The sequence below is a fragment of the Penicillium chermesinum genome, assembly GCF_028974085.1.
Source record: "Penicillium chermesinum strain IBT 19713 chromosome Unknown utg000007l:1.0-2695246.0:1.0-2697696.0, whole genome shotgun sequence".
NCBI classification, from domain to species: domain Eukaryota; kingdom Fungi; phylum Ascomycota; class Eurotiomycetes; order Eurotiales; family Aspergillaceae; genus Penicillium; species Penicillium chermesinum.
The window spans coordinates 14,432-38,350 of NW_026695317.1; the positions used below are offsets into that span (position 1 = coordinate 14,432).

General features: G+C 51.6%; 6 protein-coding genes across 6 annotated transcripts; 4 read left to right on the forward strand and 2 right to left on the reverse strand.

Annotated features, from left to right (window-relative positions):
• Positions 1-4,101: 4,101 nt before the first annotated feature.
• Positions 4,102-5,029, forward strand: N7468_008701 (uncharacterized protein; the record flags this gene model as incomplete). Its single annotated transcript, XM_058477997.1, has 2 exons — positions 4,102-4,727; positions 4,804-5,029. 2 exons carry the CDS (start codon positions 4,102-4,104, stop codon positions 5,027-5,029), a joined length of 852 nt encoding a protein of 283 aa, XP_058326327.1.
• A 183-nt stretch (positions 5,030-5,212) lies between these two features.
• Positions 5,213-13,177, reverse strand: N7468_008702 (uncharacterized protein; the record flags this gene model as incomplete). The annotated part of the gene is made up of 9 exons (XM_058477998.1): positions 5,213-6,061; positions 6,113-7,444; positions 7,558-8,391; positions 8,459-11,103; positions 11,162-11,750; positions 11,845-12,584; positions 12,647-12,704; positions 12,773-12,859; positions 12,947-13,177. 9 exons carry the CDS (start codon positions 13,175-13,177, stop codon positions 5,213-5,215), a joined length of 7,365 nt encoding a protein of 2,454 aa, XP_058326328.1.
• Positions 13,178-15,072: 1,895 nt separating this feature from the next.
• On the forward strand, positions 15,073-16,260 carry N7468_008703 (Zn(II)2Cys6 transcription factor domain-containing protein; the record flags this gene model as incomplete). Its single annotated transcript, XM_058477999.1, has 1 exon — positions 15,073-16,260. One exon carries the CDS (start codon positions 15,073-15,075, stop codon positions 16,258-16,260), a length of 1,188 nt encoding a protein of 395 aa, XP_058326329.1.
• A 314-nt stretch (positions 16,261-16,574) lies between these two features.
• On the reverse strand, positions 16,575-17,732 carry N7468_008704 (uncharacterized protein; the record flags this gene model as incomplete). The annotated part of the gene is made up of 4 exons (XM_058478000.1): positions 16,575-16,717; positions 16,767-16,883; positions 16,946-17,132; positions 17,178-17,732. 4 exons carry the CDS (start codon positions 17,730-17,732, stop codon positions 16,575-16,577), a joined length of 1,002 nt encoding a protein of 333 aa, XP_058326330.1.
• A 794-nt stretch (positions 17,733-18,526) lies between these two features.
• Positions 18,527-20,967, forward strand: N7468_008705 (GMC family oxidoreductase; the record flags this gene model as incomplete). The annotated part of the gene is made up of 11 exons (XM_058478001.1): positions 18,527-18,694; positions 18,768-19,039; positions 19,111-19,140; positions 19,204-19,519; positions 19,572-19,742; positions 19,807-19,917; positions 19,976-20,129; positions 20,198-20,364; positions 20,409-20,634; positions 20,727-20,861; positions 20,921-20,967. 11 exons carry the CDS (start codon positions 18,527-18,529, stop codon positions 20,965-20,967), a joined length of 1,797 nt encoding a protein of 598 aa, XP_058326331.1.
• A 1,277-nt stretch (positions 20,968-22,244) lies between these two features.
• On the forward strand, positions 22,245-23,425 carry N7468_008706 (uncharacterized protein; the record flags this gene model as incomplete). Its single annotated transcript, XM_058478002.1, has 2 exons — positions 22,245-22,594; positions 22,684-23,425. 2 exons carry the CDS (start codon positions 22,245-22,247, stop codon positions 23,423-23,425), a joined length of 1,092 nt encoding a protein of 363 aa, XP_058326332.1.
• Between the last annotated feature and the right edge of the window lie 494 nt (positions 23,426-23,919).

The window sequence follows — 23,919 nt, forward strand, 5'->3', positions numbered from 1 at the left end:
AGCACGTCGGAGCATCAAAAACGTTGAATTCCAGCGAGTTCGAACATCCTGGATAGGAATAAGCCTTGGTTCTTCCTTCTGAAGGTTGTAGAATGACTCGCGCCGTTGCGGGCTTGCGTTGATGTAGATAGCAAGGTTTCGGACCTATATAATCATAAAAGAGTTAGTATTGTTAATAAGGTAAGAAAGTAGGGGCATACCTTGTTAAGTGTATCAACAATTTCTCTTTTTTGTTGCCTTACACGAAGAGAACGGAATCGTTCGTCAGACCAATCCATCTCCACATTTTCATTCTTTGGAATTGCCTTTAACTTCCCAAGAAGATCATTCAAGCTAAGCTGAATCACATGGGCAATGCAAGGAACTCGAACGATTGTAGAACCATTATTCAGCTCAAGTGACTGTAATGACTCTTGTATACTTGACATTAACGTGTTATTGTTTGATGCATTGTCAGTTGTCACGGCAAGTACTCGATCTGCGATTTTATGCTGTCGGAGAAGCTTTAAAACCACATCACTTAGATTCACACCAGAATGGGATCCAGATAAAGGTTCAAATCCAAGAAGCACCTCTTGATATTGCCAGTGTTGGTCTAGGAAGTAGCCAGTAACAGCCATAAAAGCCTGTCGAAAGGGAGATGTCCAGCAATCTAGTGCTAGTGAAAGTTTTGCGTTTGGAGGAAGCTTCTGAAGGATAGATTGTTGCTGCTTTTGGACGTACTCTTGTAGCCGAGATCGTATTGTTTTTGCTGAAGGGATATGGGGTTGTGTAGGGGCAAGTCGGGCAAAGGTAATAACGTCACGGAACTCTGGATGTTCAATGAATTGGAAGGGAAGACGTGATAAGGTGATCAATTGTAGAAGCTTCTGCTCCCATGCTTCTTGCGTAAAGACTTTTGTTATATTTGATGTGTTCTGTGCCTATTATAAAAGAGAATGATTAGTAAAACATTAGACTATATGTCCTAAGTGATACATACTGCATTTGCGAGTAATCCCTTGATATTAGCCTTCTGGCTAGTAGATTTGCGACAGGTTGGACCAGCTAAGTGCCGATTAAGGGCAGTTGTTCCATACCGCCCACTTGCTGGATGATCAAGGACTTTCTGGCATTGGCGACACTTTACCCCTGGTTTACCAGTTTTTGCGTTGGCAACTTGATCAAATTGTTCCCAGCATGCCGCTGTACGGTTACCACCCCAATTAAGTCTTTTCCTCTTCCCAAACTCAGTCTCCAACCACCAAGCGACGAAGTCATCCTTTGACATTTCGGAGTATAGGATGAATGCTGGTGATCGACCAGGACCAACACGCTGAAGTGAAGAAGGAATCAAGGGTGGAGTAATTGGAGTGAGAAAATCGGGATTTGATGCAGATTCAAGTGTGTGCTGACTTCCAGAAATATCAGGCGTTGGGAATTGATCATTCGAAAAAGAGAGAAGAGCATCAACTGGATCACCATCATATACTGATGAAGAATAGATATCTGAGAACTGGGACATTTGGGACATTGTTAATCAGATGATCGCTAGTAAAGCATGATTTGAAAAGGGAAAAGCGACTGGTTTCTGGAGAAGATACCTACTAAGAAAGCCCATAGGCTCTGGTAAATAGAATTATTGACTAGCTTGAGTAGCTTTCCAATATAGCTTGACTATTATCGAACACATCAACTATTGACCCACTTTAACTTATTAATCTCCCTATGATTGGTTATTTATTGAGGGCTGATTGAGGGCGGCCCTCAAATCGGCCCTCAAAATATGCGGGCGGCCCTCAACCAGCCCTCGAAATGTGCGGGCCGCCCTCGAGCGGCCCTCGAGCGGCCCCCAAACGGCCCTCGAAAACATGCGGGCCGCCCTCGAATCACCAATCCGCCCTCGGTTTTTCGCTGACTTGTGTATCCCCTCAAATCTAGTGATGCTTTTAGTTCAAAGATTATTATGGGGGCTCTTCTATTAGTAAATATAGTATGATTAGACTTTATCGGGGGGCTCACCTTATAAAGAAGAATTATATGATATTTGGTGAAGAATCAAGAATTTATGAGATATGTTTAATGTTCTTGTTATTCCTACCAACATGACGTTGTAAATATATATATCTAACCCAACCATATTGAACTAATATATTCAAAAATCATCTCCTTTCTATTCACCCTCTACCATTTACTTTTGGAGATTCAAAACCTGTAATATAATCATTACCTACTATGCTTTATTACAATACAACTAAATTTCTTATAATTTCATAAGACTTAAATAGTGATACCATGGAGAATAAACTATAAACAGGAACAGGCTTAAAAAACAGTAATTAAATAGAATGAATCAGCAGAATTATACATCTAAATGAGGAATAGCCAACTTTTTTTATGCAAATGAGGGCGGATAAGGGCCGCCCGCGAGCGGCCCTCTGAGGGCTGAGGGCCGGGCGAGGGCAGGCAAGAACCCGCCCTCCGCCCGCGAGGGCCGGGCGGAGGGCGGGAGATACTGGCCCTCGAAATGTTTTTGACGAGGTCTACATAAAGGGGGCTCGCTAGTTAAATCTCGCAATATATATAGGATAATCGTGGGAGGAACCGAAGGGTTCTCCAACGATTAGTTTGATTATCTTGCTACAATCGAGTCTCCTCTCTCACGAACTCGTAGTAGTATCGGCCTCCCTCAGTCGTATCCCATAATACTCCGAGCCTATTAACGTTCGGGCATCACACTAATAAAATTAATCTTTGTTAGCTTAAAAAAAATCTTTATTCTATCTACTTTTTTATATATAAAAGAAAAATATCAACTTTTGATTCTTGATAGTTATAGAAGCTATTTGATAAGAAAGTTTGATTAAATATATAAAGAAAATAATATTATTATAATGTATATATCTATATATTTATTATATCTTTTATAATCTCTTAATATTAGTTATTTTATAGTATTAAAATATATATATAGTCAGCTAGTTAAATCGAAAATATAGATTAGAACTAATTTTATTAATAAGTTAGATTTTCTTGAAGCCTATCTAATTATACAAAAAGAGGCCTTTAAGCTAGATATTATCAAAAATAGCTTTACTATTATTAGTATAATATTTTTTGATCCTGATTAAGTTCTTTTAAAACTAAATATTCAACTTCGAACTCTATTATCTTTTTTAAACAAAGAAATTAATTAGATATCTAAAAATCCTTCGAATTTTATCTAATAATAGAATCAAGCCTTTTTGATAAAAAGATTATTAAAACAATGTTTAAAAAGTCCACCAAGTCTATTTAATACTATAATTAATCAAGTTTTAAAAGCTTGTCAAGTGATAATACAGGAGACTGCTTTACTCCGGAAGGAAGTAAACGAATTATGTGGTAAAAACAAGAAAAAGAAGCAAAAAATGACTTGTTCTATAAGACAAATTATCTCTAATAAAGGCCTCTCAGTTTTAGAGGCATCTCAATTAATAAAAGAGCTAGAATTAGCTAATTTAGCTCCAATATCATCTGAAACAAGGCTGGATCCGGAACCTTTTTAGCCACGTACGAGGGCGCCGCCGATGTGTAGTGTATGTGGAGTTAGAGGGCATAAATTGACCGCGTGCCCTAATAGAACTCGAATTTAGCTTATTGAATTTAATAGCGTTGTGGTTGAGATAAATGCATTTTAATCAATTATATTTAGGTGGGGTGGCCACTCGGTGGTGGGTGGCCACTCGGTAGTGAATTATGTTAGTTACCCACTGCGGGAGGTTTCTGTGAGAACTTAGGAGTTTCATCAACTAACTTACGAATACAAGATTGCAACCTGTCCTTGTCCCTTTTAGGATAGGCCCTGTATTGTCTCAAAGGCCCACTTTTCCTGTCTTGGGGAGCGTGGTCTATCAATGCTCTGCCTATCAGATCGCCCTGTGGAGAGGATGTGGATACGCTGTCGGGAGTAATGAGTAATGATCGTCGATAGGGCCAAAAGGACAAAGAAACGTCTACTAGCTTGATAATTCGAATACACTTTTCGGGCCGAACCCCCCGAGCTCTTGTCTGGGTATATAACCTCCCCTCCAACACTCGTGCAGGACGCTACACCATCTAATAAGCCGTCTTACCATCATCATGTTCTTCGGCAAATCCCTCACCTTCAACCCCGAGCAGGACATCCCCTCGCTCGCCGGCAAAGTCATCCTAGTGACCGGCGCCAATATCGGCCTGGGCAAGCAATGCGTCCTGGAATACGCCCGCCACCAGCCGTCGCTGATCTGGCTGGCCGCGCGCACCATCGACAAAGCGCAGACCGCGGCAGACGAGATCCGCCAACAGGTCAAAAACGCGCCCCCCATCAAGCCTCTCGCCATGGACCTGTCCTCGCTCTCGTCCGTCGCCACCGCGGCCCGCACTGTCGTGGCCGAGTCCACTCGTCTCGACATCCTCATGCTGAACGCCGGCATCATGGCCGCCCCGCCGGGCCTGACGAGTGATGGCTACGAGCTGCAGTTCGGCACGAACTACATCGGGCACGCTCTCTTCACGAAACTGCTGCTTCCTGTCCTGGAAAAGACGGCTGCGATGCCGGACGCGGACGTGCGCATTGTCTCGCTCTCGTCGCACGGCCACGTCTACGCCCCCAAGGAAGGCGTGCTGTTTGACACCTTGCGCACCGACGGAGAGAGCTTGGGCGCTTACGGTCGCTACGGGCAGAGTAAGCTGGCGATAATTCTGTGGACGCGCCAGATGGCGCGCAAGTATCCCACAGTTCACGCTGGCATCGATCCATCCGGGCGTGGTGCGCACGAATCTCATGAATAATGCGACGGGGAGCCCGTGGGTCATTAGGGTGTTGGGAAAGGTCGCGAATAAGGTCGTGACGCCGGTGGACCAGGGCGTTAGGAATCAGCTGTGGGCATCTGTGGCTAAGGAGGTGAAGAGCGGGGAGTACTATGAGCCTATTGGGATTGGGGGCCCGCAGACGCCGAAGGGAGAGGATGATGTGCTGGCGCTGAAGGTGTGGGAATGGACGGAGAAGGAGCTGCAGGGGTATGAGTAGATAGGATAGGGATATTAATGAGGAATAGCTCTCCACTCTAACACATCTCAAGATACATGAGGAGAACTTCAGACTGCTTGGGAAGATAATGGAAACGAATATAATAAGTTTATGTTTAATAATGGATATACAGTTGTAATCTCCTTGAATCCCAGTCTATACTCATGTCTGGTATATCAACATCTACGCCATGATCAAACCACTCCGCGCCGTCACTATGCGCGCAAAATCAGCCACCGACCCTGACTGTAAGATCTCAAAAATCGTCACCCGCGCCTTCATCACACTGCTCAGCCAGTTGCGCAACTCCACCGCCACCAGAGAGTCCACCCCCTGCTGCGACAAGGGCACATCTACCTCCACCTCTGCATCTGTTACACGGAACATGGCCCCAATCTTCCGCACCAGTGCGGACTGAACCAGCTCCCCTGACCTGGACTCGTCCCCCCCCCCTGCCTGGTGTGCCAGCTCATACACCAGCTCGTCCAGCCGATCCATCCCTGCGGGTGTGGTCTTGATGCCCGCAGACCCTACGGCCGCAGTGCCGACTTGCAGGGTCCCGAAGCGCCGGTCCCGCTTAGCTGCCATGTCATCAGACAAATCATCATACTGCGCAATGCAAGTGACGATCTGGCTGTCATCGGGATGTCCACGCAGTGGATGGCGGATCGCCTCCCCGATCAGGCGCAGCATGCGCGAGAGCGGAAGCACAGTCGATCCCAAAGTCCGGGCGACCCGCGCGCGCACGTCGTCCTCTGCTTCGGCGACAAACCCGACGGACGAGACAGGGCCCAGGTCCAGAACGACTGCTGGTTGGCCGTGGGCGGTGCGGTGGCGGGCCAGCGCATCCTGGAAGGTGTTGCCGGCAGCGTAGTTAGCTTGGGAGACGTGGCCGGTGATGCCGGTCATGGAAGAGAGCATGATGAAGAAGTCGAGCGAGGGCAGATGGCGGTGCAGGTTCATGGTGCCGGCCACCTTGGGGAGAATGGCGCGCTGCCATTGCTCGTGCGTGATGCGTTCCAGCACCGTGTCCTAAGAGGCCGTTAATATAGATACAGGTTGAGTCAATGGGGGAGAACTTACATCCAGGACCATGGCGGCCTGCACGACGCCCCTGATCGGAGGCATCGTCTCTGCACAGTCATCCAGGAGCTTCAGGAAGCCGGCCTCGTCCGCAACATCGCAGTCACGGATATAAAGGTTGCATCCATGTGCGCTGGCATTGTCAATCAGCTGTGCGGCATCAGGATGCGAGGCGGCATTGCGAGACACAACCAGCACATGGCGCGCGCCCTGCTCAATCATCCACAGCGCAATGGCACGGCCAACGCCGCCCAGTCCTCCGACAACGAGATACGTGCTCTCCGAGCGATCAAGCCGTAGCGGACGCGGCCGAGTGACCACGCGCACTTGGTCTTCTGCCCCCGGCACCAGAACCAGCTTGCCCGTGTGCGAACCGCCCTGCATAGACCGCATGGCCTGGTCCATGTCAGCCATGGAGTACAGTGTGATAGGGTGCACAGCCCGAACACTCTGCTGCGCGTGGCACAGCTGCACGCAGGCTTGCAGGGCGTGGTGCACCATCTGCGGCTGATACCGCAGGTACTGGAGCAGGTCTAGGCCGGCGAGGGTGGCGGACCGGGCTAACGGACTCAGGTCTACGCGCCGGGACATCTCGAGATCGACTTTGCCGATCTCGACGAAGCGGCCGAAGCGCGCGATACACTCCCAGCTCGCTTTCAGGAGGGGCCCAGCCAGCGAGTTCAGAATGACGTCCACTCCATCGCCGTTGGTCTGGGCCATGACGCCTGCCGCGAAGGACGGATTGCGGCTCGAAAAGATGTGGTCCGGCGCAAGGTGATAGTGGTTGATCAAGAGCTCGCGTTTCGCTGCTGTTCCACAAGTCGCGAACACCTCAGCACCAGCCCACTGCGCCAGTATGAGAGCCGCTTGGCCTACGCCGCCGGTGGCAGCTTGGATAAGTACCCTCTGCCCCTTCTGCAGGCGTGCGATATCAAACAGCCCGATATATGCCGTTATAAAGGCATACGGGATCGAAGCAGCCTCTTCCCAGGCCATCTCGTCTGGGATCCGGACGACGCTGGTCCACGCGGCGCGCGTTGTGCTCCCAAAGCGGTCCTCGCCAATGCCACACACGCGGTCTCCCACCTTGAGCCCGCTCTCGTGGGAGCCGGAGCCAAGGCCCCGGACGATACCGGCGCATTCGTGGCCGACGAGAGTCTCGTCCAGCTGGCCCAGCGCGACCATGACGTCGCGGAAGTTGAGCCCGAAGGCCTTGGGCTCGATCTCCACCATGCCGCGAGGGATCACGCCCTCGAGCGCCGGTGCATCCGTGAAGTAGATCTCGTTCAGGAGGCCCGAGCGGGACGGCTCCCACATCAGGCCACGCCCAGGCTGCCAGAAAGGTTGGGGTTCTGGGGCAGGGTCGACGTGTGTGCTTCATTCGAGGCCTCGTCCCAGGTCCGGTCGGGCCAATGGCGAGGAACATGGAGAAGGCTGTCTTTGACTGCGTATTCCCACTCAATCTCTGTGGGAATGCGACGGTAGTCGAAGCTTTGGTGGAGGACGTGCATGATGTGTGGGATTTTGTCCGCGGTCCAGGGACAGCCAGTGGACTCGAAGTCGAGCTGGATGCATCGCTTGTCGGTGTCTTCTTGCTTTAGGGTTCGCAGCATTCCCTGTGCCAGGGCGAACAGGGGCTTTTTGGCGTCAATCACGCTGCCGCTGCTGAGCCACAGGAGCCCGAGACTGTTGCTCAGGAGCTTCTTGACCTGCTCTAGAGTGATGCTGTCGATGTCATTCAGGATGGGGCGTTCCATGTCCAGTAAAGTAATATACACGCAGTTCTCTTGAGGTTCGACAGTTTCAAGGGACTGTACGCTCGGACAGTAGCCGCATTGCGTTTGCATGTTCTCTGCCAGCTCGTTCAACCATTCCTGTGGGGGTGCAGCCTGGGAGTAGATGATCGACATCGACGGCGGATAGGCTGGCTGGGACTTAGCGGTCGATATGATGATGCTTTCAGACGAGAAATCTGGCTCTTCGCAGTCGGCAATCTCAAAATCAACGCCCGAAAAGCCGGTGGCGCGGAAGACAGAGTCCCATGTTTCAAGCGGCACATTCGGGCTCATCTTTCGGTCTGACTCCTCGCTCAACCACCACCCAGGAAGCGTGCCGAAGATCAGCTGCATGTCCAGCGTATCGGTGGTGTTTTCGATCATCAGCACCGTTCCGCCCGGCTTGAGAAGCCGACACACGTGGGACATGGTCCGGTGAAGGCTTTTAGTGGCATGGAGGACCGCCGACGCAACAATCAGATCGTATTTCCCTGTATCGAAGGACTGATCCACAGGGTCCGTCTCAATGTCAAGCTTCTTGAACTCGATCATGCCATCCCAAGCCGCGAACTTCTGCCTCGCGGCCCCGGAAAAATCCAGACGAAATATCCGTAAAGTCGTAATGGCCCAGAAGAGTGCCGGACTCGGCTCCAGACCGGGCTCCGAAGGCGTCGAGAATCACGGTCGTGGCGCCTCCAGTCCCGGCTCCTATCTCGAGAACATTCGCCCCGGGGTTCTTGACCGCGTAGAGCTCGGCGACCTGCTTCAACTGTCGGTAAGTCCGGTGTTTGAGCTTTGGCAGGACCTCGTAGTACTCGTTGAGAAGGTTGCCTTCCATCATCAGCTCCAGAGGCGTGACCTCGCCGCGAACGATACTGGCGAGCTGCAGGCCGACGTGGCAGGTTAGTCGGCCTGCTGCTTGCTCTGCTGAGAGCTGATCGTAGAGTCTCTGCTTGATGCCTTTTGTTGCGCGGGACCAGCTGGCGCTTCCGCAAGCTAGGGTCCCGGCCTTACCCTGAGCGACGATCTCCTTCATCCAGTTATAGAAGATTTTGTGGTGCCATTGCCAGCCATCTCGGCTTTGGCCTTCAAGCTCCGCGACGGCATCAGAGATGAGGTAGTAGGATGCACGGCGGATTCTCTTCTCAAAGTCCACCTCCGCTTCTGAGAGGTAGATCTTCAGAGAGTCTCGTAGAGAAGCTGGGAAGTTGTGCAGAACATCTAGTTCCCAGCTCATCCGAGAACACAGTCGCTTGTCTTCGGGTCCTGCATCGTCTCCGTGACCCTGGGGGATGGCCTGGAAGTGGAAGCCGTTGATTTCCAGGTACCCGGTTGACTCGTCAAGGCCATGGGCAACAATGGCTTTAGAGCGTGTTCCGCGTTGGTTAGCTTGAATAAGCTCAGTGAAGACGTGCAGCGTGTCCCCGGCGCGTCGTTTGAGGTCTCGAGCTACAAACATGGAGCCAATGGACCGGGGCACCACTTGCGCTCGCTCTTTCATCTCCGCAGGAACATCGACGTAGAAGGACTGCACGATAGAGTCCAGCGTCGTCGGATGAATGACATAGTTTTGCTCGTCTATGCCCGGCACCGCAGTAGACAGAGCCATCGTGGTGATGGACCGACTGCCCGCAGCCTGGCTGGCAAGCAGGTTCTGGAACGTCGGACCGTGGTGAAAGTTCATTTTGCGCAGACTCACGAATATCGACTCCGGATCGACAGGGGCCGCTTTTTCGCCCGCAGGCCAGTAGGAGGATGCGCTCACAGTCTGTCTTTCTGTCCGTTGATTGGGATGGACGGTCTCGACAGCAACATAGCCCTTGCAGTTCTGGATCCACGTATCGTCCTGCCCAACGGAGCAGAGCTCAAATTCATACCAGCCCTTATGGTCCAGCTCCTGGTCGCTACATGGGCGGAGACACAGTTGTGTCTCCACGCCCGTCGAAGTCTCGGGGATCGTCAGTGTATTAGTGATGTCGATATCTCGCAGCCGATACCCGCTAATGCTACTCTCGGAGCTGTCCGTGAGCTGTCGGATCGCTTCGATCGCCATTGTGACATAGCTCGCGCCAGGAAGGACAACCTTCGAATCCACCCGGTGGTCCGCGAGCCAAGGGACATGGGCGATGCGTAAGAAATTTCGCCAGGTCGGCGTCAACTGGTTGACTCCGGAGACGGGGGTCCCCAGCAACTCATGAGGCGGGAAGCGCTTATACCGATGCTCGCGGTAGATTCGGGGCTCGGACCAATATTCGGCAGTGTGGTTCCACGGATAGGAGGGTAAGTCATGCAGGCACTGGCCTGTTTCCTGACCGCTGTTGCTTGAATTGACCGCGGCCAGGGACACCGCATAGCCCCGGACGACAAGTTCGCGCGCTGTATCTTGCATGGTGTCGACAGCGTTCACGCCTCTTTTTAGACATGAGACATACGGAATCATTCGCTGCTGGAGGGTCTGTCGGATCGGGCCTGAAAGGGTGCTGTGTGCGCCGATTTCCACAAGGATATCGACCTGGGGAGTGGGTGCGGACTGCGAAGTCCCGTCGAAGCACATGTTCTCTAAGGCTTCGGCGAACAAGACGGGGCTGGTGAGGTTTCGCGTCCAGTGTTCGGGATCCAGAATGTCCGGAGACGTAATGATACCGCCAGTCACAGGAGAGGAAAACACAGCTCCTGTCCAACTTCGCGTGGTAGGCAAAATGTACCACAGACTCTCCGTATACTCCTGGGCCATGAGCAGCATATGGTGCGAGTGATAGGCCAGAGGCACTTTGAGCTTCCGAGCAAAGAAATTGTCCTGCTCGAGACGCGACGCCACTTCCTCGAGTGCTGGCAGATCGCCTGATAACGTCACGCTGTCGGGGCTGTTAATGCACGCCACCACGACGCGACCAGAAGTGGTCGTCTGAAGGTAGGCTTCGGCCTTGTCCGCGGACAGCCCAGCAGCCAGCATTTCCCCTGCGAGTGACGAGAGCTCCTGGTATTTTTGCGCGAGTCTGCCGCGGTGGTACACCACGCCCAGGGCCTCTTGGAATGACAGCACTCCAACGGCATATGCAGCCGCGATCTCACCACTGGAATGGCTGGTCACTGCCGAAGGAGTGATGCCCCAGGACTTGAGCAAGTCTACGAGACATAACTGTAGTGCGACGCTGATCGGTTGACTGAAAGCGGTCTCGTGCACACGCGTCGCTGCTTCGTCCCGCAAAAGCTCCTCTGATTCTTGTTAGCTGCCATCACTATGGGATGTTAGGTTTGGGATCAGTGAACTCACCATTAAGGGACCATGAAGTGCCATAATCTCTCAGAATTTCATCTGCCTGTTCAATCGCAGATGCAAACACCGGGTATGTGGAGATGAGCTCCCGTCCCATCGCGTGCCATTGAGCCCCTTGGCCGTTGAAGACGAATCCAACACGGGGGTTTCGAATGGCCCTTGTCGCTTGGTAACTCGGGTCCTCTAACCTCGTCGCCAACTCGTTCACGCTTCTCGCCTTGACGGCGATCGACCATGGGAAGCGTGACCGTCTTTCCGCCAGAGTGTGGGCGAGGTCGGCGAGGAGGAAGGAGTTCACGCTTTTTTCCGTGGAAGAAGCGGACTCGCGCACGTAGCTGGCTAGCTGGGAACTCATTGCCTTGGTCACGGCTTCATCACGAGAGCTGAGGAGGAAGACCCTGGAAAGACTCTCGTCCTGTTCAACTGCGCGGTTGATTTGTCGCGCGGGGGTGGGAGCTCTTTCCATGATGATATGAGCGTTGGTCCCCCCGTAGCCAAAGTTATTGATCGATGCACGCGGCGATTTGTCCTGGGGCCACTGGGTGGGCAACGTCGGGACCTGCAGGTGCCATTCATCCAGCGGAATCTTCGGATTTGGTTTCTCGTAGTTCAGATTCGGGGGGGATGCATGCGTGCTGCAGCGCAAAGGCGGTTTTGATAACGGCCGCCAGCCCGCTCACGGGCTCAGTATGCCCCAGATTAGTCTTGACCGAGCCCACGAGCACCGGGTCGTCCGAGCTGCGATGCTGCCCGAACGTTCGCGCGATGGCTTCCGCCTCAATGGGGTCGCCTGTGGCTGTACCCGTCATATGCGCTTCGACGTACGCGGTTTGTGCAAGGTCCAGTCCAGCGCGGCGGTAGCACTCTTCGATGAGTTGTTGTTGCGCCTCCATCGAGGGCGAAGAAATCGTCGTTGTCTTTCCGTCTTGGTTCAGCGCAGTCTCACGGATGACGGCGTGGACATGATCCCCATCCCGCAGGGCGTCGTCCAGGCGCTTCAGCAACAGGGTTGCGACGCCCTCACCGCGGCCGTACCCATTGGAGCGGTGATCCCATGAATAGCACCGTCCCTCTGCATTCAGCACATTCAAGTTGGACATGGCGATGAACATGTCGGGGTTCAATAACACAGAAGATGCACCAACCAAAGACAGGTCTGATTCCCCCGCTTGGAGGTTCCGGCATCCCTGGTGAATAGCGACAGCACTCGACGAGCAGCCCGTATCAATCGTCATACTGGGCCCTGTGAGGTTATAGAAATGCGAAATGCGGTTCGATAGCATCGCCCCTCCATTCCCGGTTATGAACGAGGCCGGCAAATTCTCGGGATCGCGGATCAGCGTGTCGAAATAGTCCCGTGCAAATGTCCCAGTGAACACTGACGCATTGGACCCAGAGAAGCTCTCCATCGGGATGCCCGCTACCCAGTCATGTCTGTCAGTGACGCTCACTCACTCCTTGGGTCCGATGAGGGGGTCTGACCGTTTTCGATGGCTTCGTATGCAGATTCCATGAGCAGCCGCAGTTGCGGATCCATCGCCTATGTATGCCTCGTGCATTAGTAGCTGCAAGTGGTTTGCAATGCAATCGGGATCAAGGCACACGAACACTGGCACTCTCGGCAGAAAGGTTGAAGAACGCTGCGTCGAATCGTTTCAGGTCGTCCTGCAAGAAGAACCCACCGCGGACATGATGCTGTTGATTGACGAGTCAGCTTTCTCTTCTTCTTATTTGCTTCTCTGCTCAACTCAATAATATGCATCTGCGGGGGAAATGACTGACCCGATCGAATCTCTGCTGGTCAGGATGATAGAGAGACTTCAGATCGAATCGCTCTTGGGGAATGGCCCCCCCAGCTGTCTTGACCCTCCACGCACATGTCCCACAGTTTCGAGGGACTGGTAGCGTCTCCTCCGAATTTGCAGGCCATGCCAACAATGGCAACCGGAACACTGCGGTGGACGGGTCTCCCATCTCCACTATTGCTGGCGCTGCCCGCAGCACCGGTGTCATGCTGGCGCATGTTCGCGGTGTGTAAGCCGTTCGACATCGTCACTGTGATTCTATTCTAAGGGTAGGATGAATTGGTGGGAGAATCAGTGAGTAATCAATCCACCCAAATCAAACCGCGTGAGCTTTTAAAACATTTCCGATCTAAATGTCTATCTCGAGACACTCTCTCATCGCATTTTGATGCCTTGCCCGTGGAATACAGGCCATCGCATCGGAGCATATCCCGAGCGGCACGGTCCGAGGGGTCCATTGGGAGTAGATCGAACTCGGTACTTCTTGTCCGTCCATCGATGTGGCTTTGGGGGCGGGGATGTCAGGCCTCGGTGAGGTTCGCACTGCTGGCCAGAACGCCGAGAAAACAATCCCAAAAGGTGTTCGAGGAGAGCCTTCATGTGCGTGAGATTTTAGTCCCCCTTGTGGCTGATGCGGCTGGTCTTTCCGGAATGCTGGCCTCCGGATGGCCTCAACCAAAGTGTGTTTTTTGTCTCGGACTCTCGATTGGCCGCGCTACCCCTGCGCATCACGTCTTGGCGACCAGCTTACCTCCATTTAGTGTCCTCTAGCGCTGTGGATTCGTGATCCAATATACGGGTATTACCTTTAACCGCGTGTACAGTAACGGGCCCTTTTATAAATTACATTTATTACAGACCGTCGCAAGCGAGGGTCCGCCACCCATATGCAACTTTTTTCTTACTTTTTACTTCAACCATCATTTACTACCCTACACTCTAGTAAAATGAATAATTAAATATATTAAACAAATCGATTAGATACTAGTCCATTTATATACAAAAGGAAATTAAATTCTAGCGCGTTTTTTTAGCCCTTCCATACTTCCTGATTTCAATCAAAACCTTCTTCCATTTCCGCCTTGTTTTTTCTTGGTCCTTTTCTCGGTCAATTTATATTTATACTTCATTTATTTGACTTGGCTGGAACTGATGATACCGGTAATTCGTATATGGCGGCGCGAATTGTTACATTTAGCGTGGCGTGCCCCCATAATAGCTTGTGTACTATCGAATTCCCGCTGTAGCTGGAGCGCTAAAGTAGCCCGGGCCTCAGCACCCTTTGCAAGCTTTGCTAGCCCTTCTTTAAACTGCTGAGTAGTGGGATCATATTGATTGAGACGGTTACTGATTCTTCGTATTTGCTCAGGAGTGCTAAAATCAGTGTATTGAGAGCTAGTTGATGGGGTATCCGGCCGGGGTAAATTGTCATCGTATGGATCGTACAACTCCAATGCATCAGTAATAAGCTTAGGATTAATAGGCCAGAGGCCATTTGATCTAAAACCAAGCTTAATTGTATGGGCCGGAAGGTGTTTTGACGTATTTCGGCAATTGAATGTAGGAATCATCCTTCTGTCACCGTCATCAGGATATGTGGGATATGTCGCGCCGGACGAAGATTGGAGGCTATTTAGGCTGCTGCTTTAGAGTTTATTCTTCTTTCTTCTTCCTCTCTCCAGCTTAGTATCTCGAATACACGCGCCACTGTCGCTCCGTTCAGATAGTGCTAGGCTACCATTGACACGTTTGAGATTATAGTAGCGGCTTCGACAGCCACGAGCGGAAGCGAGTGGGGAGGTTGCAGCGTAGCGAAGGGCACGGATATCAGGAATGTCAAACCGTATGCCACGTGTCTCGATCTAAATAGTGCGATCCTACTGGGAATCCATCTCCTAGAACCATTGGCTGGTCGCCACAACTCGTTCATCGCCTGCAGGTGGGCGTATAACCTACCGGGGGTCTATAACCCACAGGGGGCCGGCCTATCACTCACAGGGGGCCGGCCTATCGCTCACAGGGTGCCGGCCTATCACTCATAGGGGGATACGCCATGCTCCTATTTAACCAGCACCTACCACGGACAGACGATCGCAAAGAATAATGACAGGCGAAACCACGAATAGCTCCCGACGAATCGCGTGCAAGCTGTGCAGAGACCGCAAAGTACGCTGCGATGGCCAGCAACCGTCGTGCCAACGATGCCTGCGTGCAGGCGAGACCTGTGTCTACACGCCAACCAGCTGTCCCACCAAAGCTGACTTGCTACAAACCATCGAAAGCCTGAGAGCCCGATTGGGCAAGTGTCCTTTTCAACTCATCCGTTTCGACTCAGGACTGACCAGCCTTTCCTGTCTAGATATGACGGAAACCTCGTTGCTTCGACAACAGCAGATGCTCAAGGGCAGCCCCCACCTCACCCCTCCCATGCCCGAATCCGCCATGAGCCTCGAATACGCCAACTGTCTCGATCCGTGCCTCCCGTCGCCCCGAAGCAGTGGGGACCCGCTCTTAGGGCCAGACCCCACCAACTCGAGCTTCTTCCATTCTTATGTCCCTCATAACCCGCGCCTTCAGCACGTAGGCCCGCAATCCGACTCCCTGCCCTTCTCCGTGGACGCGCCTCTCCCTCCTCCTCCTCCTCTTCCTTCACCCACCACAGCACCAAGACGCAGTTCAACATCTCACTCCCACATCCCCCCACTGCGCGAGATACGCGCCCTGAATTCCGCGCCCGGCTCCTCCTACTTGCCCCCATTAAGTTCTCTCCCCCAGACAGCCCCGGAGCACGACGACCCGCATCACCAAGAGCGGCAGCGCATGCTATCGAGCTTCACCGGCTTCGCGACCGCAGCGTTCTCCACGCAGGCGGAGATCGCAGGAATCGGCTCCGTGGTGGCGGAGTATCTGGCGTGGGTGCGCAAGACCCCTGGTCGAATGGGCCAGGGTGCTGCGGCGGACGCGAACTGGATGGGGGTGCTCGAGACTTTAGAGATGCGGGTGCGTGAGGTGCATGATATGGCGGAGACAAGGAACTGGGCTGCCTGGGAGGGGATGATGAATGATATGCCGCGTACGGAGGCGCTGGAGGGGGTGCTTCATACATGCGAGGGACAGGTGCACGAGCGGACGGAAAAGATTCGGAGGTTTTTTCAGGAGTGTTACGATGTTAATTCTGCATTGTCCGAGCAAATGATTGATCACAAGGCGGAACCTAGGCCTCCGCAATGGGCCTGGTTGGACTACGGGCCAGACATCCCGGGCCAAACCCAGGGAAGGGCCCATGGATAGGCGCCCAGTCCCAAAATAAGGTTCAAGTATATCAGATCTCAATTCAAACGTCTCTTTATAGTTCCCTTCCAAATACTGTACTTGTCTTTTATTAAAATTTTGACCATATAGTAAGAATGCTTTATTTAATATATATATATATCTAGCCGAGCCTAATATGATGAGTTACTAAACGACTTTTACGCGACGGTACCTCGGGCTTACGTGGGCGTAAAGATATAGATCGTTTCTATATCTCGCACGCTTAAGATCAATAATTTAGGAAAGTATAGTTTCTTCAATAAGGTAATTAACTTAGACTCACGCTCCACCTTTCAATAGTCAAACTTCTGACCAACAAGCTGCTCGCTCATCTTCCACAGCTTCTCCGCCTCTACCGCACTTGTCGCCCAGGGCTTGACTGTCTCCGTCCATGGGTCTGCGATGTGACAGTCCTGAAGGTACGCGCCGTTGTGTTCTACTGATATTAGCCACATTATCGACCTACAAATAACATATAATCTGACCTGAAATATCTGGATCAAACGCAGCAAAGACGTGCGTGGCGGCCCCTTGATCCGGCGAGACGAAGGGAAAGGACGTCATCCACGCTTGTGGGTTCCCAAAGAATCGATCGATCTCCACTACATCCGCCAATGAGCCCTTGAGATTTACCTGATAGGGTGGATTTGTTGGGGAAACGAACGCAGTGCAGGGAACGCCGTGTTCCAATCCAAGTGGTCGCCTAGAGCGGTGTTGATGACGCCCGGATGCAGGCTGAAGGCCAGAAGGTTGTGCCTCAATCCCAGTTTCTGCGCCAGCGAGAGGGCCATGAGCATATTGGCTGACTTGGATTGGCCATAAGCCTGCCACCGGTTATACGTCTCGCCGTCCTGTCCTCGTTAACGACTGATGTGGGATTTGTGGGGTCAACTTACTCGGAAGTTGTAGTCGTGGAACCGGAATGGGCAGAGCCGGTGGCCATCACTGCTGACCATAACGATACGAGGCGCAGCGGAAGCTAGAACCTTACCCATGATCAAGTTCGTAAAGAGAAATGGACCGAGATGATTGGTCGCCAGCTGAGATTCGTAGCCGTCTGGAGACACTGCATGCTCCACCGCCATGATTCCTGCGTTGTTTACCAGGATATCAATGGATGGAATATCCTTCCAGTTGTTTATTGTTGTCGCAGCCGCCCGAACCGCGCCAAGTGATGCCAAGTCCACTTCGAGCGTTCGCACCTGGCTAGGTGAGAGTGACCCCTCTTCAACTAGGCCTTTCGCAGTGGCCTGGACCTTGGACGCGTTGCGACCCGCCAGGATAAGCACGGAAGGCTCCCATTTTGCAATTACCTTGACGAAGGCAGCCCCCAATCCAGAAGGCGAGACCCCTGTCGTCAGAATGATCTTCCCTTTGATTTGTGGAGCGTAGAGGGCGGCAAGGCTGGTAGCAGTCCCGGTTGGGTGGCGCCCTTGCGATGGCGCAGTCATTGCTCTCGTATGGCTGGACCTAACGAAATAAGCAAAAATAGAAAGACGGACAGAGTGGTGGAGGCGGAGGATTTGGTGATGGCGTTGTGTTTGGTGGCGCAAAGAGCATACGACGGGAGCAATGGCTGCTAAAGGGATTTGAGAAATCCTGCACTATGAGCACTAGAAGTACTACATGGGGCCTTCCGGCAGCTCCACGATTTTGATATGGCACATGGTTCTTACCTCCTAGCTTACAGCGCATCAGAGGATTAGTATACCCTAATTGGACCTTGCATCTGCCCAATAATCGGAGGTAGATGTTGATAGGGCACTGTAAGATCCGCTAAATTTCTCAGCCCTGGAGTCCGAAAACTGCAACAGTTTAACTGGTCAGAAAATGGCGGGCGGCTCGGGCCGTGCTTGGGCAATTCGGACCGATTGGCGGCATCGCAGGGGCCAACACTACACAGCCCCATGCATATCGCAGCTAGACAGGATCTCAATCGTTGTAGTCGATAATTAGGTACACCCCACATGGAAAATCAGGGGCAGTAGACAGTGCATGAACAGATGTTGATTTGCTCGTTCAACAATGTATTGCCATGTCCGGCTGTGTTGGAAGACTTAATCTTGTATGCAGGACCTGGGCATTCACAGCCTCAATCTACTCGGCCCGACTAATCTTAGATTATAAAGGGAATAATTTAATAAATGAAATAAAGAAGACTCCAAACAGCCACTTCGAAGAGAATCTAGGTATTGCCTGAGTGCGCTTGCTAGCTGCAAAACCTAGCTTGTTTATCACTGTCACCATGCAGGTTCGATTGTGGGCTTGGACTGCGGCCATCTTGGCCACCGTGCAAGCGGTGTCCGACACACAACAGGACACGGTTGGCGTCTTTGTCGATGCGCAAGGCGTTACACACATCTACGGTAATTCGTTTGGCAGGCCTGGCTACAATGAAACTTATGACTACATTGTGAGTCCGCAGTTCCTGCTATGCAAGTGATTGTTTTAGGCTGCTTCATGATTGCTGACCCATGGACGGTTAGGTTGTTGGAGGTGGTAATGCTGGAAACACGATTGCAGCTCGGCTAGCGCTCAACCCGGCCAACTATACTGTTGCTGTCCTCGAGGCAGGAAGTTTTTACGAAATCCTCGACGGCAACCGTACTCAAGTGCCTGGATACAATTATATCAACACGATCTCATTTCCCCTTGGTTCTGCTACCACACCGACAACATGGGGTCTGACCACGGTGCCCCAAAAGGGTTACGATAACCGGGAAATCTTTTACGCTGGAGGCCAGACATTTGGCGGCAGGTGAGAGAGTGTTCAAATACAGAGAATGCCAGGATTAACGAAATCAATGGCTAACAATGTTCTGACATCAGCTCCGCGGCAAACTACATGGGCTATCAACGGTAAGAAGGAAGATTGATTCCTGCTATTCGTCTGGCCAATGTTGACATTGCTCTTTTCATTAGACCCTCGGAAGGAAGCATGGATCAATGGGCGAAAGAAGTTGGCGACAACTTCTGGGCCTGGGACAATGTTTATCCAGCATTTAAGAAGAGCGTGCACTTTACACCTCCGGACTTCACCAAAATTGACCCGTCTCTCAACATTACCTATGACCCATCGGCATTCAGCGACAAAGGCGGGCCTCTCCACGTGTCCTATGGCAACTATCAAGGCCCATATGGACCATCTCTTAGTGAGGCACTTGCCAAGTCAGGCCTGAGCCCCATAAAGGGGTTCAACAGCGGTAAGCTGATCGGATACGGAACGGCGACAGCGACAGTCGACCCCCCGTTACGCCACTCGCGATACCTCCGAATCCTCGTTCCTCCAGGCGGCTGCGCGGGGCTCTAGTATTAAGATCTACCCCAACGCCCTGACAACGAAGATCTTGTTCGACAATAAGAAGAAAGCCACAGGAGTTGAGGTGCAGAGCAACATTGCCACGTCAGACTTCAAGTTCCATCTGAATGCGACTAAAGAAATTATCCTTTCGGCGGGAGTGGTGAGTCTTTCCATGGTTGAATCGTATACTCATCGTCAAAGATCATCTAATTGATGTTCATCAGTGGCATTCGCCTCAGCTGTTGATGCTGTCAGGTGTCGGACCTTCTGAGAAGCTGCAGCAATTCGGCATCGATGTTGTCGCCGATCTGCCCGGCGTCGGCCAGAATGAACATGTGCGTATGAATATCGCCAATAATCACATCATTGGGCGGCCACTGACCCTTTTGACAGGACCAACCGGTGGTGGGCACGGTCTTAGCAGTCAATGTCACTACGAATACCCAGTTACAGGCAGGAAATCCCGAGAGCGTCGCATCTGCCTTGTCCGAGTATATCAACCATCAATCGGGCCCTCTGTCCGGCATCGGCACAGGCCAGGGCATAGGTAAGAGTCCTCTTCACACTACGTAGTGCCTTACACATTTCTGCGGGACGCTGACAATCCATATCCAGCCTTTGAGAAGTTCCCCGCATCCTACTGGGCCAACTTCAGCAAATCCACTCGGGCCTACCTGGATACATATGCCTCAGACTGGCCTGACGTCGAGATTCTGCCCCTTGAGAACGGCCCCGTGGTGAGCTCTATCGGTCCGAACGACAACCTCCTCACCTTCGCCGCAGTCCTCCTCTCCACCAAGTCGCGCGGCAACATGACCATCTCCAGCAACAGTATCCTCGACCCTCCCTCATCAGCCCCAACTGGCTGCAAGAGGATGAGGATGTCGAGCAAGCCTACGCCGCATTCTTGCGTCTCCGCGAGGTTGCCTCAAATTGGGATCCTGCCGTCCTCCTGGGCGAGCTTTCGCCTGGCCCCCAGCTCACCGGCAAGAAGGAGATCCTCGAGTGGATGCGAAAGGATATGAACATGATCTTCCACGGGACATCCACCTGTGAGTACTAAAGCTGCTTATCGAATTGTTATCTGGCGGTGCAACAGAGCCGAAAGTAGAGTTGAGACTGACACTTCCCTTGCTCCATCCAGGCAAAATGGGACCTAAGAAGGATACCTCGGCCGTTGTGGACTCGCGAGCTCGCGTGCACGGTGTTACCGGTCTTCGCGTGGTTGATGCCAGCGCCTTTCCGTTCTGTCCTCCTGGCCATCCCATGTCGTCTGTCTGTGAGTTTGCTAGCGGCATCCTTTTGTAAGCTTTCACTACTAACATATCGCTCTCCTAGACATGTTTGCCGAGAAAATCGCCGAGTCTATTCTTGGTGGAAATTAAACTGAGTGGGAAGAAATAGGAGCAGACACTGGCAGGATGTCTTCTTGGTATCTGGACGATACGCGAAGAGGATGCTCATTCCTGCCCTGTAAACAGTACTAGAATGGGCCTTGGAATCATAGGTCATTGTCTCTTTACGGAAATATGCCTTGATAACGTCTCTGCCCTGCTTCGAGCAAACTCGCTCAGCAATTATATATTCTGTTCGTCAGTCAGACTAGATAATTTGATCTCAACTTAGCACTCAGGTGCACTTTAAAATATCGTATCAAATGCTTTAACTTATATCTTAGCCATCCGATTCCCTCTGCTGCAAATATACATATTAACCAGTAAAAGGTCAAGGCGTATTTTTTGGATCTTCCAACCCGCGGTTGTGTCTATTGCTTTTCCATCGCTACGCTCCCAGTCAAAGATATAACCATCTACACACACGCACCTATATATATTTACTGTAGTGGGGGATTGCAATTTGACCTTGGTATTTCCTAAAGACGAAGTTCTGCCTTGGTGCTTAACAAAAATAGGCTTGTCTCGCTCATAGCATTAGACTTAGCTTCTACACATCCCCGACAGAATGAAGAAGTGAACCCCCTGCTTGATATGAGTTTCGCTTTGCTATCTGCCATCAATGCATCGCTACGACTCTCACCACGGACTTTTTAGCTCTGGTGGGTGGTTTGTCCTGCTTCCGTCGATACGCCAGTTTCATGGCTGCCACCGCGCGTTCCTCCCTCTCCAATACATAGGTTCACAGACTGCTTAAACAACAAAGAATGTCAAGAGAATATATGCCAAACCATCAACTTAAAGTTTATACCCTAGGCATATATAGCTACAATCAATATTTGTTAGCATGTTTCGATCCTTCGACCAGAAAACACCAGCTGGATGGTGGTAGCCCGGTAGGTCTAACGGTATTCTATCCAACAATATTCACCAGCGGATGGATAAACATAGAATCTTCTTTGCAATTGCCTACGCTTATCTAAGTTGACTCAACTTTTTATCGAGATGATCCAATTATCACGGCAAACGTTGGCTAGTAGCTCATCATCTCCGCAGGTGAACTGAAGCTCGGTCGTTCGGGCCGATTGATATTGTGCCGGGGCAAAAATCCCATTAGCTTCAAGATTACCCCGAAGGACCTGAAGCCAATAATGGAGTGTTATACCCAAATTACACCGGACGCTAGTACATTCTTGAATATAATAGTCGTGTGTCTGGTAAGAGCTCTCCATCGGGCATTTTCACCTTGCACCGAACGACCTGCTGCAATGGGCACCTCGCGTGTTGTGCCGGCCCTCCTCGGCCTCTCTGCATTCGCCTTCTACATAACATGGGGCGCATCCTTAAGCAACGGCACCTTGGGCCGCATGCTCCATATCCGGGGCGCAGCGGTCCCCTGCATCCCTGGCACCCATGAGCCCTTGCGTCTGCGATTCACCGGCATCGCCCCAATCGACTACTGGTGCACCATCATGGTGCTCTTCTTCTGGGAAGCGGTCGATGGCAGTCACCCAGCGACCAGTATGAGCGGGATATACTTCCTTGGGCAGCTTGTGGGCATCTGGACCCTGGTGTGGGTGGAGGGGTTCCGCAGGGGAGAGAGACACATGGTCGCCAAGTAAGTAATCAGTGATGTGGGCTCCTGCATCTCCAAGGCGAGTATACCCAGGTATAGTACACAGAATGATTGACTTGATGTTTCTCTAGAGCGACGCTCTGGGCCCTAGCGATGCAGAACTTCACTTTGGCCTGCATTGGCCCGATCTACTTTGCTCTCCATCTCGAGGCCAACCATAACGTGCGAGCCCCTGCCGCACGTCAACTGCGGTATCTCCCGTGGTCGATGGTTCTGGGGTACGTCGTCCCAAGCATCATGCTGGGCCTCCCGTCTCCAAACGTGGTCTCGTACCCGGCCCAACAAGCCACCATCGCCCTATGGACGCCGTTTCCCGTGTGGGTTGGGTTGATTCACAGCTTATTGAGCTGGTGTGGAGGCCACATCTACAACATCTCCCCGGAGCCCGCGGCAGAAAGGTCATCCAAGATCTACTTGCACGCGGCCCGACCGGTTTATCTCTTCGCTGTCATCGGCAGCGCTATCGTCCACATCGGGACGGTCGTGACTTCGTTGAGCACCGTAGTGTTCCCCTCTCTCTTTGTGGCGTCCGCTCGGGAGGCGCTGGCACCACAGACCTTGCTATTTCCCAGGAACTTGCTGTTAGAAAGTATTGGTGCTGGAGTGTTGAACTTCATGCAGTGGGACCAGTTAGTTGGGTACGCAGCGTTGTGGGTGTGGGTTCTGAAGATAACACAGGAAGGTGGGATGAGGGTGCAGACGAAGGCAGCGTTGCTCTGGAGAGCGCTGGAGATGGTTGTGTGTGTTGCCCTGCTGGGCCCTGGGGGTGCGGCGGTACTGTTTGTGTGGCGGAGAGATGAGACCGTGGAATAGAGAAGCAATCAGTTTTGTACTCTAGATAGTCAATATATAGTCAATACGTTGCTCGAAATTGAAGACGTCGTCTACACGAATGTTAGAATATTTCCAAATATTACCTCGATAGAATTCAGTCAACGTGTGAATGTATATATTATGTTTAGGGCATGGAGATGCCTCATCTCCGTATAGATTTTAACTATACTTTGATAATTACTGTTACCATTACTTTATAAATTAGGGTTCAAATATAATTAATTCTAATATATAGTATTTATTTCTAATTAAATAGTATAAAACTGAAGTAATAATAAGTTTTTAAAAATATTTACTGAAGGTCTTGGCAAACCAATGCACATCATACAAACCTCTGCAAGCATTGCAACTTCTTTGTATCATTCAGAACTAAGAATCAACACCATCTCCCGGGTATCCATTAATTACCATTTCGACGGCTATATGCTATGGTATGGCAGAGGCCGCTGCCGCAATCTCTTCTAGGTACATCT